Source organism: Dictyostelium purpureum (genome assembly GCF_000190715.1).
Source record: "Dictyostelium purpureum unplaced genomic scaffold DICPUscaffold_331, whole genome shotgun sequence".
Lineage (NCBI taxonomy): Eukaryota > Evosea > Eumycetozoa > Dictyosteliales > Dictyosteliaceae > Dictyostelium > Dictyostelium purpureum.
In genome coordinates, this window is record NW_003519667.1 from 1 (window position 1) to 16,774 (window position 16,774).

The 16,774-nt window shown below is 24.8% G+C and overlaps 6 protein-coding genes across 6 annotated transcripts; 4 read left to right on the forward strand and 2 right to left on the reverse strand.

Moving 5' to 3' along the window:
- Nucleotides 1-508: 508 nt before the first annotated feature.
- On the forward strand, nt 509-1,169 carry DICPUDRAFT_82892 (uncharacterized protein; the record flags this gene model as incomplete). Its single annotated transcript, XM_003292227.1, has 2 exons — nt 509-511; nt 585-1,169. The coding sequence occupies 2 exons, from the start codon at nt 509-511 to the stop codon at nt 1,167-1,169; spliced, it is 588 nt and encodes a 195-aa protein (XP_003292275.1).
- Nucleotides 1,170-1,389: 220 nt separating this feature from the next.
- On the reverse strand, nt 1,390-2,466 carry DICPUDRAFT_156979 (uncharacterized protein; the record flags this gene model as incomplete). Its single annotated transcript, XM_003292233.1, has 1 exon — nt 1,390-2,466. One exon carries the CDS (start codon nt 2,464-2,466, stop codon nt 1,390-1,392), a length of 1,077 nt encoding a protein of 358 aa, XP_003292281.1.
- A 2,023-nt stretch (nt 2,467-4,489) lies between these two features.
- On the forward strand, nt 4,490-7,865 carry DICPUDRAFT_99283 (uncharacterized protein; the record flags this gene model as incomplete). Its single annotated transcript, XM_003292228.1, has 2 exons — nt 4,490-4,521; nt 4,585-7,865. The coding sequence occupies 2 exons, from the start codon at nt 4,490-4,492 to the stop codon at nt 7,790-7,792; spliced, it is 3,240 nt and encodes a 1,079-aa protein (XP_003292276.1). The 3' UTR covers nt 7,793-7,865.
- Nucleotides 7,866-8,257: 392 nt separating this feature from the next.
- DICPUDRAFT_50316 (uncharacterized protein) lies at nt 8,258-9,065 on the forward strand (the record flags this gene model as incomplete). Its single annotated transcript, XM_003292229.1, has 4 exons — nt 8,258-8,344; nt 8,487-8,586; nt 8,740-8,813; nt 8,904-9,065. 4 exons carry the CDS (start codon nt 8,258-8,260, stop codon nt 8,976-8,978), a joined length of 336 nt encoding a protein of 111 aa, XP_003292277.1. The 3' UTR covers nt 8,979-9,065.
- Nucleotides 9,066-9,732: 667 nt separating this feature from the next.
- Nucleotides 9,733-12,438, forward strand: DICPUDRAFT_40286 (uncharacterized protein; the record flags this gene model as incomplete). The annotated part of the gene is made up of 1 exon (XM_003292230.1): nt 9,733-12,438. One exon carries the CDS (start codon nt 9,733-9,735, stop codon nt 12,436-12,438), a length of 2,706 nt encoding a protein of 901 aa, XP_003292278.1.
- An 81-nt stretch (nt 12,439-12,519) lies between these two features.
- On the reverse strand, nt 12,520-16,026 carry DICPUDRAFT_156983 (uncharacterized protein; the record flags this gene model as incomplete). The annotated part of the gene is made up of 2 exons (XM_003292234.1): nt 12,520-15,494; nt 15,741-16,026. The coding sequence occupies 2 exons, from the start codon at nt 16,024-16,026 to the stop codon at nt 12,520-12,522; spliced, it is 3,261 nt and encodes a 1,086-aa protein (XP_003292282.1).
- Between the last annotated feature and the right edge of the window lie 748 nt (nt 16,027-16,774).

A 16,774-nucleotide genomic window follows, 5' to 3' on the forward strand; every position in this document is an offset into this window, starting at 1 on the left:
ATAAAATTTAAAAAAAAAAAAAAAGAATTTGTTATTAAATTTAATAAATATATTATAACAATGTTTATTATATTTGGAAATTTAAAAAAAAAAAAAAAAAAAGGGAATATGGAAATATAAAAAATTTAAAATAAAAAAAAATAAATAAATAATTTTCAATAATTTGTAATTTATTAATAAAAATAATTAAAAAGTGTGTTAAAATATACAAATAAATATTTACCACACTTTTACTTTTAAGTTGTGATATAACTATTCTTTACAATTTTATACATACATAATAAAAAAAAAATAAAAAAACAATTTTATATTAATTATTTTTTATTTTTTTTATTATTTTTTATTTTTTTTTATTTTTTTTTATTTTATTTTTTTAAAATTGAACAATTTTCTTTGAACAGATACACCACGTGTATGAAATTTTATTTTAATTTTGGTATTTATATAAATTTTTTTATTAATTTAAATTAATTCATCAAAAAACAAAACACAACACAAACAAAAACAAATGGTAACTATTTATCTGTTTAATATTATTATAATAATATAAACTAACTTTTATAAATATTATAATAATAATTTAGAATATTGTTGATTCATATATCGATGAAATTAAAGATAATTTAGATTCTTTCGAGGGAAATTTGAATATAATTAATAAAAATAAGAACAATAATGGTTTCGAAATAAATATATATATTAAAAAGATAGATGAACTTATACAAGCCATAGAATCAGATATATCATCATTAAAATTGGAATATAGCAGTAATAAAGGTGGAGATATAAATAAAGATCAAAATATAAAACTATTGTTTCAAAAATACGATCAATTAAAACTACAATATAACAAAACTAAACTATTAGACAGTAGGAATAGCAACACATTCAGAGACGAGGATGGTAAACTAGTAAAGCTAAATTATAATGGTAACGACACCAAAGATAAAGTTGCAAGACTTAATAAAATCCATGAAAACAATTTACAAATGATAAAAGATGCAAGAGTACAACTATCAAATATGACAAATACAGCAATTGAGACAAATATGGAACTAAAAAGACAAACTGAACAAATGAGAGGAATGGAAAAGAAATTTGATGAAATTGATGCATCCCTCGATCAATCAAAAAAAACTGTAGATAAAATGTCCAAGAGATGGTTTTAAAAAAAAGGCAATATATTTTAATAATATTATAAACTATATCTTTTTTTAGTAAAAGGTATATTCTCCAATTGTACAATAAACAAGAAATGCAAACCTGTAGAATTTTTTTTTATAATTTATAAACTATATTTTTTTTTTTTATATTTTTTTTTATTTTTATTTTTTTATTTTTTTTTTTAGCTGTTTATTTATTTATTTTTTATTTGTTTCTTTATGTTATTTAATTAAGTTTTAAACCTTTTCCAACTTTTGGAATAGTTTTGATATCGACTTTTTCACCGAATGAAACCTTCTTTGGTGAAACAGATGCAGCAACGGCAGCTGGTTTTTTGGCTGATTTTTTGGTGGTTGGTTTTTCAGTAGTGGTGGTAGTAGTGGCAACAACAGCTGGCTCTTCGACTTTTTCTTCATTGCCCTTAAGTTTTTTTAATACATTTTCTTTTCTATTAACTGCAGTTTGTTTTTTGCTTTGTTTTTCTTCTGCTTTTGATTCAAATTGTTGGTTCTTTTTCTTTTCATTTACAATTTTTTGATTTGCTTTCTTTTCTTGATTTTCTGAAATTTCGTTCATAATATTTAAAGCTGATTCATCATTAATAAATTTCTTTTTCTTTTGAGTGGTGGTGGTGGTAGTTTTTTCCTCTTCTTCTTCAACAGCTTCTTCGTCTTGTTGTTCTTCTTGAGTTTCAATTTCTTTTTGAACGATTGGTTGTTGTTCTACTTTTTGTTTTTTGATTTGTTTTTTATTTTGTTTTGGTTTTTCTTTTTCTTCTTCTTTTTCTTCGTTATCGACCTTTCTCTTTTTATTTGTGTTTTCTTTTTGGTTTGGTTGTTGTGGTAATTTGCTAACGATTGGGATGAAAACAGTTAAAGTGTTGCCATCAAATGAACATTCAGTTTTAGTATCATCAACAGTAACATTTTCTGGGTATTCAACATCTAAAAGATATTTTTTGGTGTGTTTTAATGTATCTAAATGGAATCTTTTTGGTTTAGTTTCTAAACTAATGAATTTTTCTGGAATTTTGTGAAGAGTGATTGTAGCTTTAATTGATTTTTTATGATAATTAATTTTAATTGAATGTGGTGGAACAATTGGTTTCATATGATTGTTTACTTGTTTGTTTTCAACTTCCTCTACTTCTTGAACAACTGGTTTTGAAATTGGTTTAGCAGCAGCTGGTTTTGAAACTTTTTTAGCTGCGACTGCTGTTGATTTGGCAGTAGTAGTGTTTGAGGCTGGTGCAACTGCCTTTTTAACAACTTTTTTTTCTGTAGTTTGTTTAGCAACAACCATTTTCTTTATTTGATTACTATTATTACTTTATAAAAAAATAAAAAAATTTTAAAAAAAATTTTAAAAATAATTGTTTTTTAAAAAATTTCGTTTTTTTTAAAAAATAAAAAATAAAAAATAAAATATTTTTTTTTAAAAAACGAAAAACTATTTATCTAATTTGAATTCTATTATTATTAAATTAAATAAAATTAACAAGTTGTTGGAGAAAATTAAGGAAAGATTAATTATCAAATTAAATGAGATTAAAAACTCCACTTTTTTTTTTTTTTTTACTCCATTTTTTTTTTTTCTTTTAAAATTTTTTTTTTTTTTTTTTTTTTTTTTTTTTTTTTTTGTTTATTACTTTAATGCTTTTAAGAAAAATTCATATAATGTTATTAGGGGTGATTTTTTGATTATAAAATAACCAAGGGTTATATACAATTATAAACCTTATTTGAGTTATATGATTCAGAATAAAAACAAAAAATGGTGAAATTTTTTTTTGAAAAATAAAAATCCACACCGTTTTTTTTCCGTTCAGAGCATAATTACACCACACTTGTGAAATTTTATAATAATATTTTTTAATATAATATAAAAGTGATGTGATACTCCCTTAACAAAAATAATTGTTTAATTAAAAAAAAAAAAATTTTTTATATAAATACCCTATACTTTTTTTTTATTTTTTTTTATTTAATTAACAATTTCCATAGTAATAGGTTACATGTAATAGTTTATATGTAATAGATTATTTGTTATAATAATATATTCTATTTAATCATATTCATTAATAATAATTTTATTACACTGATTTAAAATGAATAAAATAATTTTATTTTTATTTTTAATAAACCTATTAATCATACCAACTTTTGGGAACTCAACACAACTATGCATATTATGTAAGTTTCAAGTAAAGCAAATTGACAACTTTAGAAGAAACGGTTATTATGAACCATTACACAATATAGATCCAACAATTAAGGTAATATTTGTTTTTTTTTTTTTTTAATGAAAAGTTTTTTTTTTTTTCATTGCTTACTAATTAAATTTATAATATAGGTTTCCCTCCATTCTTTTAAAGAAAAAAACTCTGAAAAAGTATTGACAATGCTTGGGGATGGTTGTAGTATCACAGAAGTTTGTAAAAAGCTCTATCAATGTTTTTAAAAATAGTAAATTGTAATGCTGCTACTAATCAATAGTGAGGTTTGGGTTGTTTCAAGTGATATTTGATAAATCTTTGTATATTTGAAATTAAAAAATTAAAGTTTTTTTTTTTTTCCCAACAATTCAGGTAAAAAAAAAAAAAATAAGTCCAATTTTACAAAAAATAAAATAAAAACGATAGTTATGATTTTTCATACAAACAGATATTTTTTTTATTATTAATTTTATTGTATTATTTTGATAAGTTACAAATAAAGGCAATGGGGAAAATTAATCTTGATTTCAGATTATTCATATAATTGTCTTAATTTTTTTTTATTTTTTTTTATTTTTATTTTTTTTAAAAAAAATTTTTATTTTTTTTTTATTTTATGAATTTTTTAAACACCACCACTCACACTATTTTTTTTTTTTTAAATAATTTATATATTTATTAACCATAACAGCATTTATTTAAAACCACACAAATATAACTATTCATTTTTATATATAAATATATATATTTATTATAGTAAATAATATAAAAATATCATTTTATTTGAATTTTTATTAATAAAATAAAATAAAATAAATAGTATTGTTTCCATATCCATTAATACTTTTATAAATAGTGTGGAATTATTGTGTGTTTTGGTGTTTATATATCTTTTTCATTATGTTTCTTTTATTATAAAATATTTTCTTTTTTTTTTTTCTATTTTTTATTTTTTATATTTTTTTTTGTTTTGTTTTTAAATTAAAAAATAAATAATATATTATCCAATAATAATAACAATTAAAATTTTCAAATAAATAGTAATAATAATAATAATAATGGAGCCTAATAAAAGACCACCAGTTCCTTCTTCATCGGTCATCCGATCAAATGAATATAGATAATAAAGAAAAAAGAAAGAGGTATGTAAAAAAATGATTTAAAAATCATTAGATTTTATATTAACAATTTTTATTATTTTGTAGTGTATCATTATTTGGTAAAGAAAAGACAGAGTTAGAAAAATTAAAAGAGCAAGAAAAACAAAGATATAAAGACGAAAAAAAGAAAGAAAAGGAATTAGAGAAGAAATTAAAAGAGGAAAAGGAAAAAGAGGAAAAAGAAACAAAACAAAAATTGAAAGAGCAAGAAAAGAAAATACAGAAAGAGTTAGATTTTGAGGAAAAAGAAAGAAAAAAGCAAAAAGAAAGAGAAAAAGAAGAAAAAAAAAGAATAGAAAAAGAATTAAAAAAGCAAAATAGGAAATCAAATAAATTAACTAGTGGTACAAATACTGCAACTGCTAGCGAAATAACCAACACTGATGATGTTAGCGAGATTACCGATACCTCAACTTACTCAACTAGATCGATCGATTTTGAAGATCATTTTGGTACCACAAGCTTAAAAAGTGCACCAGGTAATTTCTCCACAAACAGCTCTTTAAAAGAAAAAGATAAATCCAAAAGGTCATCAATTATCGATATTATGAAAAAGTTGCATGTGTCAAATCATAGTAGCAATAATAATACTTTAGCTGTGGCTGGAAATCAAATGATTAATAGTAATAATAATAGCAGCTCAGATACAGAAACTCCACCAATGGGTACAAGTAAATCGACACCAACATCCCCAACCAAAATTGGTTTTTCTACAAGTTACAATAGTAATTTGGGCTCACAGATGGCTAAAAATTCACTTTTTCCTTTAGGTCAGCATAGAGGTAATCAAGATGTTTTTACTGGTTCAAGCAGCTTACCAAATCAAAGTGGACTTCATTCATATTCTGAAAATGATATAACTGAATCGGATAACACATTGTCGAGCGCAACTGCAAATACTGTTGTAGAGGTTCCAAGCCTATCAATCGATCCACCCTCTGATAACACTTTATCATCTGGGTCATCAAATAATAATAATATCAATAATGATAACAACAAATCACCAATCCAACAACATTTATTAAAATCACCACCTAATACAACAACATCTCCATTTAATGTATCAACACCAAGTACACCATCTAATAATGATAACTCACCTACACTTAGCTCATGTTCATCTTCACCCACTACATTTGTTAGTCACTCTCCATCCTCAAATTCAAATGCATTTTTATCAAATATTAATCACAATTTAAATTTTGAATCACCATTATCATCACCACCACTTCTTGGCAACAATAATAATATTTTTAACGAAGAGGTATCTGCAGAAACATTACAAAAATCATTAATATGTAAAAGAAAAATGGAAGATTTTTATAGCTATCTATTTGAATGTGAAAAAAATTCAAGATATAATCCACTATTAAATAAAAGAAAAATTAGTCAAAAGAAATCAATATTAGAGGACTCTTTAATAAATAAATTAAAAAACAAACCACCAGCATTCAAAAGCTTTTTATTTGGCAACCAACAGCCACAAGATAGTTCAACAACAAATAATAGCAATACTGAAAATAATACAAGTTTCCATAATCATATACTTAATAAATTTCATCGTGATCATAAAAGAAGTTATTCAACAAATACACCATCATCAAACTCAACAACAGCAAATGATACCAATCCGACCAACTCACCAATTTTAAGTGGATCAACTCATCATGCACAATCACTTTCAGCATCGAACCTGGAGTCTGCAATTTTTGATTCAGATTTAAAGAACAAGAGAAAGAGTTTATTAAAGAGAAAACTTAATCCCAATAGACTATCATTAACACTATCTCATAGTACCAATAGAAATATATCAAACAATTTAGAATCGGTCCCAAATACATACAGTAACGATACAACCAATAACTCATCCAATAATAGTCCAAATCTATCAAGTAGTAATAGTGGCGCCCCAAATACAAAGCAACCATTTAATATATTACCATCATTTGATGGTGGAAGATTAAAAAAGATTCAAACCAATATTAAGGGTCTATTTAATGATGGTATTCAAATGCCAACTATTCAAATGCCATCTTTCCCACAACTAAAAAAGAAAAGAGATATATTTTCATTTAGTGGCCATAAAAAGAAAGATTTTAATGACAGTAATAAATCTGATTTCAAACGTTCAACAAGTACATTATCAAAGAATATAAACTCTGTATTAGATGCCATATCTATGGATAATGATGAAATTAGAAGTAGCAGTGATAGTATCGCACCTCCAAGACCCAGAAATAGAGCACTCTCAAAAGCCTATAGAAAAATGCTCCAACTCACACCAAAGGTTATTGAACTCCATGACATCACGTTGATGAGTAACCGTTTAGAAAATAAAATATTACAAAGAGAAAAAGAATTAGACGAACTAGAAAAGAAATCCAACCAATTCAAAAAAGAGCTTTTTGAAAACTATAATAAACTTTTGCAGGCATCTGATACATCAAAAGAATTTGTAATTGCAAATCAAGATAGATCCTATCAAATTCAATCTCAACTAGATAAAACCAAACCATATATAGATTTAACCTATAACTCCATAACGAATTTATTTGAAAAATCAAAAAATTTAGAAAATACCGTTCAACTTTTAAAAAGAACTAAAAAAACCTCACCATTAACAGCATTTCTTTTTAAATTTTTCATGATTTCATATTTTACTCAATTTTTTTATTCATTTTTAAATTTATTAAAGAAAAACAATAATAATAATAGTAATAATATAAATAACAACAGTAACAGTAATAATAATTTTAGTTTATTAAATAATAACAATAATAGTAATAATAATTTAGAATATTACGAACCAATATTCAATGATGACTCGAATAATTTAAGTAGTGTTAATAAAAACAATAATGTAAATAGTAATAATAATAATAATAATAATAATATAAATAATAGTCAAGAAAATATTGAAAACAATATTAGCATTACCACCAATATAGACAGTAACCATTTAAATAATTTTAATAATACTAATAACAAAATTAAAGCAGATAGTAGTAATAAAATTGATATAAATGAAATGGATATTGTCAAACCATCTAAAAAAGTCCCTACAATCAATGTACCCGATTCAAATATCGATAAAGATACAGAGGTATCTCCAAGCTACCACAATAACAATAGCAATAATAATAACAATAATAATCAGAAAGTAATGAAAATTGCTAAATTCAATCTGGAGGCAATGAGCAAATCAATTGCCAAAATGAGAGAAATAGATGACCAAGATTTTGCAGACTATTAAAAAACAAAAATAAAAATAAAACCATATTTAAATATGCATATGCATATGTAATGTAATTTATATTATCGTTACCAAACCAAATATAAGTAATTTAAAATTAAAAAAAAAAATAAATTACATTCGCAATCAATTTATTTTAATTTAAATAAAATTATTTATTTAATTAATTTTTTTATTTTTTTTTTTTTTATTTTTTTATTTTTTTATTTTTTTATTTTTTTTTATTTTTTATGTTTAAAAAAGGGTACAAAACGACATTTATATGAAAAATCATTGTTGTGTAATTATGATGATAAAAAAAAAACAGGTGCCCTCGTTATTTTTTTTAATTTTTTTTTAATTTTTTTTTTTTTTTTTTTTTTTTTTTAATTTTTTTTGCACTAAATTTTTTTTTTTTAAAAAACGTGTTCTTTTTTTTTTTTTTTAGTTTGTAATAACAAATAATTAAATAAATAAATAAACAAGATGTCCACTCCAATGCCAGTCGGTAACGTTGCTAACGGTGAAACCTTATTCAAAGCCAGATGTGCCCAATGTCACACTGTCAACAAAGTATGATCAGATTTAATTTTTGTAAAATAAAAAAAAAAAAAAAAAAAAAGTGTAAAATACTAATCAATATATTTTATATTTATTTTTAACTTTTTGTAATTTAAAAAAAAAAAAAAAAATAAATAAAATTTTAATAATTTAGGGTGGTGTCAACAAACAAGGTCCAAATCTCTATGGTCTTTTCGGTCGTAAATCAGGTTCAGTCGAAGGTTACTCATACTCAGAAGCCAACAAAAATGCTGGTAAGTAATCAAGTTATTAGTTTCATTTGTAGATATATTGGATATAGGTTAAAGTTTAGTGTGGATTGTGATAAAGATAAAACAAATAAAAAGAAAAAGAATCTAAACATTATTCAAAACAAATACTCATTTTTTAATATTTTAAATCAATAGGTATCATGTGGGGTGAAGATACTCTCTTTACTTACTTAGAAAACCCAAAGAAATTCATTCCAAAAACTAAAATGGTAATTATTATTTATAATAAAATATAATGTATTAATCAGTGAATAAAGATCACATTTATTAACCTTTTTTTTTTTTTTTACTCATTAAAGGCCTTTGCTGGTTTCAAATCAGCTCAAGATCGTGCTGATACCATCGCTTATCTCCACAAAGAATCCACCGCTTAAATTGATTAGTTTAATTTTAAAAAAAAACATCACTTTATGTTTAAATTTAAAAAAATAAAATAATAAAAAAAAATATTAAAAATTATTAAAAATAATTATACACAAGGAATAAAACATATTTATTTAAATCACTCATCATCACCAACATATCAAAATCAGTGTGGTCAATAATTCATAAAAGTTTAGGTATTTTGGGGAATCAGTTAAAAAAAAAAAAAAAAAATTTCAGAGTGGGTGTTCCTATTTTGGAGAATAAAATTGATTAAATTGTTTTGAATGAATTAGAATCTCAAATAATATCAGTATTATTAATAACAGTTAATAAAACTATATAATAGCACAAAGAATTGTTAAAACAAATCATTTTTGCCCAATATTCCATCATAAATCCCAGTTTAGGAATGAGAAAACACACCAGGGTTTAAACAGCACTATTGTCGTCTTTCTTAAGCTTACATAATTAGCAATACCATTTCACCACTACCATCAAAGTGACCAATATTTATAGTTTCCAACATTCAAAAAAATCAATTTCTGTTAAAAATCAAAGGGCATCATTATTTTGAAACAATATTATTATTCCAAAAAAATAAAAAAAAAAATAAAAAAAAAATCTTTTTTTTTTATTTTTTTTAAATTTATTTTTTTAAAAAGATTCGTTATTATTTATCCATCCATTTTATAAAAATAATACTAATAGTTATTTAAATTAAATAATAATAATAATGTTATAAATTAAAAAAAATATAATATAATGTTCAAAAAATTAATTTTTATATTTATTTTAAATTTTTTAATTGAAATTTCTAAATCAACAACACTACCGGGGTTATTCAATGTAATAGGTCCATTCACGATTGGAGAAAGAGAAGAAACTTTTGATAGTTTAGAATCCTATGGCGGAATTTTCAGTATTCCAATTGGGGATAATACAACATATCCATCAGAGTTTGGACACAATGGAGTGGTTGGATGGAGACAATTCAATTCATCTATACCGGGCCAACTAGAAATTGATTGGAGCGATACTATAGATTGGTCTTTTTATGACACACCGTTTGGATGGGAAATATATTTATGGTATGCTTACGCTGTTGGTGATTTCCAATCCACAGAGGGTTCAAATTATATTGTTAATTGTAATTCAGCCCGTACTTTTTATATTCAAACCTTGAGTTCAGTTCCAGGTACACCAAGTGTTATTAAAGAATTTACAGGCGATTTTTACAGTTACGGAAATGGCCAAAATATTGTTAGTTTAGAAGCTGGCCAAAACTACCGTTTTTATGTTAAAATGATTAGCAGCACAAGAGATAATCTATCACCTTTAGGTAAATTCGCATGCCAATTAACACCAGTTCCAATATATCAGGTTATCACATTAATAGAGACCGAATCTTTGGTTCCAGACATAGTTGGCACAATTTTAGCAAGTCCTTATGGTTCAATCACAGTTATCAATTCTGGTAATAGCGATTTATTTGGTATTTCGGTTGTTTTAGCAAATAGCTCATTATCATTGTTTAATCTTAATATTTCAAATAGTGCAAATGGTAACGGAACATTTAACATATTGGTTGGTCAAAGATTATCAATGTCTTTTGAAATTGAAATTAAATCAGACAGTACACAGTTAGAATGTCCAATGTTTTTAGAGTTAAATTTGGTTGGAAATTCCACAATAATTTTAAATAATATCAACATACCATTCAATTGCTCAAGTTTTGAAAGCCCTTATCTCTTCACATTTTTAGACTTTGATAATACTGTTCAATATGCTATGGCAATCCCACCAATTAATACTTGTGGTAATTCATCCGAACTTTGTAATATTATGCTAGCAACACATGGTGCTAATGTTGTTGCAGCAGATCCATCATGGACTAGTGTTCTTCCACGTCAAAATAATCTTTGGGTACTCGCTCCTACAGGTAGAACCCCATGGGGATATGACTGGGGTTCTTCAAGCCGTTTAAATGTATTTAATGCTATTGACGCATTAGTCACCCAATTACCAGGTGTACCATTATCTCAAAAGTCACTATATAAAACAGATGGAACCAAAATTATTTTTATTGGCCATTCTATGGGTGGTATGGGATGCTGGTCCTTACTCTCAAGACAAGGTGATTTGGCTTTGGGTGGTGCATGTGCTTCAGGTTTTAGTAAGCTTGAGCTTTATTTACTATATGATACCGCACCAGGGTTTGCTTATATTGACCAAACCTTAAAAGGAATTTTAATGTCGTCAATCGAAGAGAATAATGTTGATTTAATATCAAGTAATTTGGTTGGTTTACCATTAATGGCAAGATATGGCGAGAACGATACAGTTGTTAATCCATACCACTCACGTCGTATTGTTAGAATGGTCAGCGAACAAAGTCAAAATGAAACAGCAGTTATGATTAGCGAAGAGCCAAATGCAAATCATTGGTTTAACGGTATTTTAAATGATAGTTTTATGCAAAATTTTTATAACATCTTAGCTTCAAATAATCAATATTTACCAGATATACCCAAGACCATAACTATTAGCACATTAAATCCAGCATCATCAGGTTCAAGAGCAAACATTTTAATTCTTCAACAAAAGCAACCATTTAGAATTTCAAAAATAAAATTAACTCAAGTCTATGAAAAATCACAATTGGTTTGGATTATTGAAACATCCAATGTTAGAAGATTTGCTATTACCCAAACACCTATACGTCAACAATTCCCAGTAGAGTTAATTATTGATGGTTCTTCATTTAATAACAATTTCTTTTACCCAGATTACCATTTCGAAAATACCAAAGACAATACAAATAAGAAATATTGGACTTTATCAAATGATAACTCGACATGGATCGAGAATGAAAGGAATCCACTTACAAATGGACCAATTAGACAAATCTTTGAAAAGAATTTCAAGATCATTTATGGCACAATTGGTCAAGGTTCAGCTACAGCCCAATTAAAGCAAGGATCAGTTTATATAAACAATTTTTGGAATAACTATGGTAGAGGTTCAGCACCAATATTTTCAGATGTAGATTATATACCAATTTATTCAAACGAGGTGTGCAGTGAAAATCAAAATTTAATTTTATTGGGTTCAAGTTATCAAAATCTTTTTACTGAAAAATTAATTGAAAGAGCAGATGTTTCATTCAATATAGATAACTCTTTTACATTGGATAAAAGCTATGAGTTTAGTACACCAGGTTCAGGAATAACATTTATTATTCCAAATTCATGTGGTAAAGGTTTGGTTTTAGTCGTTGCTGGTATTGATAGCGTCGGTTTCGAAAACGCTTTACATTCATTACCAAAAAGAAGTGGAGAGGTTTCACCAGACTTTCTTATAGTTGGTCCAGAGTACCGAGGTAAAGGTTATGGCGGTATTTTATCTGCTGGATACTGGTCAAATAATTTCACACTCAGTCCGCAATCATTTTATACAAGCACAATTTAAAAGGAAAAATGTAATAATAAAAATAAAACAAAAATTAAAAATAAAATAGAGTATTGTTTTTTAATATTTTAAAAAGGTACTTTAAAGTACTTTATTATTCATTAAAACATCAATAATGGGATTAACTAAATCTAAAGTAAATTTGTATGGTGGGAAATTTTGTGAGAATTCGTAAAGATATTTTAGCATTTGTAAATATTGATCTGTTTGTTGAGGAGTTAGGTCGTTTTTTGAGGAAATTGGGTTCTTTGTAATGTTTATATAGATTGGAGATTTACCACTTTTAAAAACAGATAGATCCAAACGAGAGGATAAATATTTATATATTTGATTTCTGAGTATAGTTTGACCACATAATAATCGAAATTGGGTTTGGTTTTTATCTTGGAGGAAATTATTTAATTGTTCGCATTCTGGTTCGGTCATTGGTGTACCCTCTAATGAGTAATTCATTACTTTATTCTTTGAAAGCTCTTTAATGATACTGGTGGTAGTTGATTTCCAAATTACAATGAAGGCATCTAAATTAAAGTTACCTGTTATATTCTCTAAACGAAACTCTTTAATTAATTTATCCATTAATTCAAAGTGGTAGTTCTGGGTAATAAATTTTGCTAGTTCCATCTGTTTTGCAAAAGATTGTCGAATATCATTGAGTGTAATGTATGATGTCCAGATTTCGTATAGTCTTTGTGGAGTTGCTTTTAATGGGAATAGATTATCTTTGTTGCTCACTATTGTATCATAGTATCTTTGAAATTCTATCTTTTGGTAGGATAGCTCTGATCCGGCTGAGTTGTAAAAGGCCATCATTTGATTGTATTGATTTGTATTTGGTGTGGTAATGCTCTTATAGAGTTTGGTTAATTGTTTATTTAGAGTACTGATAAAAAGATTAGGGCTATCTAAATATTTTAATGTGATTTGTAAGGTTCGTGCAAGATCGCCATTAAGATTACTAAAGGTTGTTGGAATAAATATTTGCCTGTATTTTTTAACAAATGATCGAATAACACCCTCAGTTATTAAATAGGGGTGAGTTGAATGATATGGTAAAAGCTTTTGACTGTACAATTCGAATAATTTGGTTTCGATGAAATCTTTGTTCCTTGTACCAAATATATAATTGAGATCGTTTTCATAACTTAAGGCTAATTGTTCAAGCTCTTCCTCTTTGAAATTATGAATAATGGTTTCAATTTGGTCGAAAAATACAAATGGTTGCTTTAGGAAACGCTTTGAATTGATTAAATTAAACTCTTGATAGCGATTTGGTAATCTTTTCTTTATTAAATCTAAATATTCATCGGGTATATTAGGCGACAAAACAGATAGATCTATAGCTTCAATAAGTAAATTGGCTATTGCTTGACAGTTGGTGGATCTACCACTACTTTCTAAAAATTTAATAGTATCCATAATAAAGTAATCGATAAAATTCTTTTGTGATAATATTTCAACACAGTACCCATTGACAACTTCTTTTCTTTCTTCTTTTTTGAAAAATACTAAAACATTGGTACGATAATATCTATCTTCTGTACAAGTACCATCCAAATCTTCACTTTGGACATCATAGGGTTTAATATTGGCTAATGAACCAAAGGGCAATACTTCGCTATACTTTTCTGTTACCATATTGACATCAATAAAAACTTCCCTGTCATCTATAAAGTTACAGAGTGCTTGTTGGCTTTCTTTTTCGACTTCAATAAAATCTTTATTGCCCTCATTGTTTCTATTATTGCTATCATTACTGTCACTTTCATCAGATTCACCGTTTGGTTTTTTTGGTTTAGATCTAGTTGCTATATTTGGTCTGTTAGATGTTGTGGTTGTTGTGGTTGTTGTTGTGGTTGTTGTGGTTTTATAATTATTATAGCTGTAATAGTATCTTCGTTTTGATTTGTATCGTTTTGACTCTTCATCTTCGCTATCGTTGTCAGATTTCCATTCCCCTAGATTATCTGCTATACTATTGTAGTTGCTATTATTGTTTTTATTGTTATTTATATAACCTATTGCACTTTCTTGAATATGTAGTTCCGCAAGAAAAACATATAAGCCAATTTTTTTTGAAACTTGAAGTAATCTATTTGCTACATTCTTATCTCTTCCAATTAAATCTCTAAAACATACTATATCGCTTGGTTTCTTTGGTTGTTCCTCTTGTTGATCGCCATTAACTTTAAGGTTTTTTGATTTTATTTTATTTTTTATATTTATAAAACTATCGTTCGGGGTTGATTTTCTTTTTAAATTATTTTTATTATTATTAATTTTTTTAATTTTAAAATTATGATTCTCGTTATTATCATATTTTAAATAATCGTCATAGTTTATTGATTCTTCACCATCACTATTGCTACTATCATTGTTATTATTATTATTATTATTTTTATTTTTATTTTTATTATTATTATTATTATTATTATTATTATCGTTACAGGTTTTATTTAAATAGTCATTTTCTAGTACATAGATTAATTTTAAACCCTTTTCAACTGATAATAAATTATTAATTTCTTCAGATAGCTTTGGAACTACTGGGTCCTCATTTAATAAATCCTTGTAATATGATAATGAAATATTTTCAACAAGATTCTCTTTGTTATCATTTAAAACTTGAACTAAACTGTAATCCAAAGCAACTTTGAAACCGCTTGTAACTTTGCCGCCCTGAACCAAACACTCTGAATAAAATGCAGTATATTTAATTGAATTTTCTTTTATATTATTGGTTGCCAGTGTAACTGAATCACCAATTTGATCAGAATGCCCAATTGTTAATTCACCACCTTCTGATTCACCAGCTGGTAATAAAATTTGTAAAGATCCAAAAACATTGTGACCATCTGAATGGTGTTGATTATTTTCTATTGGAATTTGATATGCACTTCCTTCACCATAAATTATTAATTTGTTTAGTTTTGCTTTGATATTTTCGCTTTTTAATATACCAAAATCGTTTTTGACCCTTTCTAAAATTTGTTCCATTAATTTATTTCCATTTTCAAATGCCTCTATATCTATAACGTTTGATGGAATTTCATAAACTAAAAAAATAAATTAAATAATATTAGTATTTTATTAATAAAATAAAATAAATTAATTTTTTTTTTTTTATTTTTTATTTGAGGTTATTTTTAGATTTTTTTTTTTTTTTAAAAAAATAGAAAATTTTTTAAAATTTTTTTTTTTGAGAATCGAAAAATATGGGCACAAAAAAACTATTGGACCAATTTTTAGTGTATTAAAAAACAAAAAAATAAAATAAAATAAGAATATATGAAACTACTTACTCTCTTTTTTATCTTGAGAATCTTGTTCAATTTTATCATTTTCCAATTTTAAAACCAATTCTTTTATTTCTGAATTATCATATGGTGGTTGAAATTCTAAATTGTCATTATTATTTATATTTATTGAAATTGGTGGTAAATTTTTTAAATCTATTGAACCATATGAATAATAAGAGTGTTTAGGCTTAACTATACTAATACTTGAACCAATAGTATTATTATCTTTTTGCAATAGTTTGGTTAAATTAAAATAATCATAATATTCATTATTATTTAAAAAAACCATTGTAATTTAATTATTTTAATTATTTTATTTTATTTTATTTTAATTATTATTTATATTATTATTATTTATATATTATTATAATTTTTATTTTAATTATTATTATTATTATTATTATTTATATTGTGATTATTTCTGTTGTTTTGATTTTTTTTTTTATTTAAATAAATATGTTATTGGGTATAGTTTTTATAGAATGATTTTTTTTTTTTTTTTTTTTTTTTTTATTTTGTTTTTTAAAATAATTTTTTTGAAAAACCAAAACCTAAATTAAAAAAAAAAAACTAAAAAAAATTGGGGAAAAAAAAAAAAAAAAAATATTTTTATTATTTAAAATAAATAAATAATAATAAATAGTTTATATATTTTAAAGTGTTGAATGTTATTTCTTGAGATGCGTGGCGTGGACCTTTTTTTTATTTAAACCTTAAAAAAAAAAAAAATGAATCCTCTCTCAAATAGAAAAAAAAATTATATTTTTAAATAATTTTTTTTTTTATTTTTTTTTTATTTTTTTTTTTTTCATTTTTTTCATTTTTTTTTTTTTTAATTATTTTTACAATTTCAATTTAAAAAAAAAATCTTATTTAAAAGAATTCAGAAACGAAAATTTTGAATTAAATACAAAATTAAATTATTGGAAATCGCTCTATTGTTATCATAATAATACGGAAACAACCATATAATATTTATATAAATAAATAACATATAACTAAATCATAAAAATAATATAACAATAGATAGATAATCA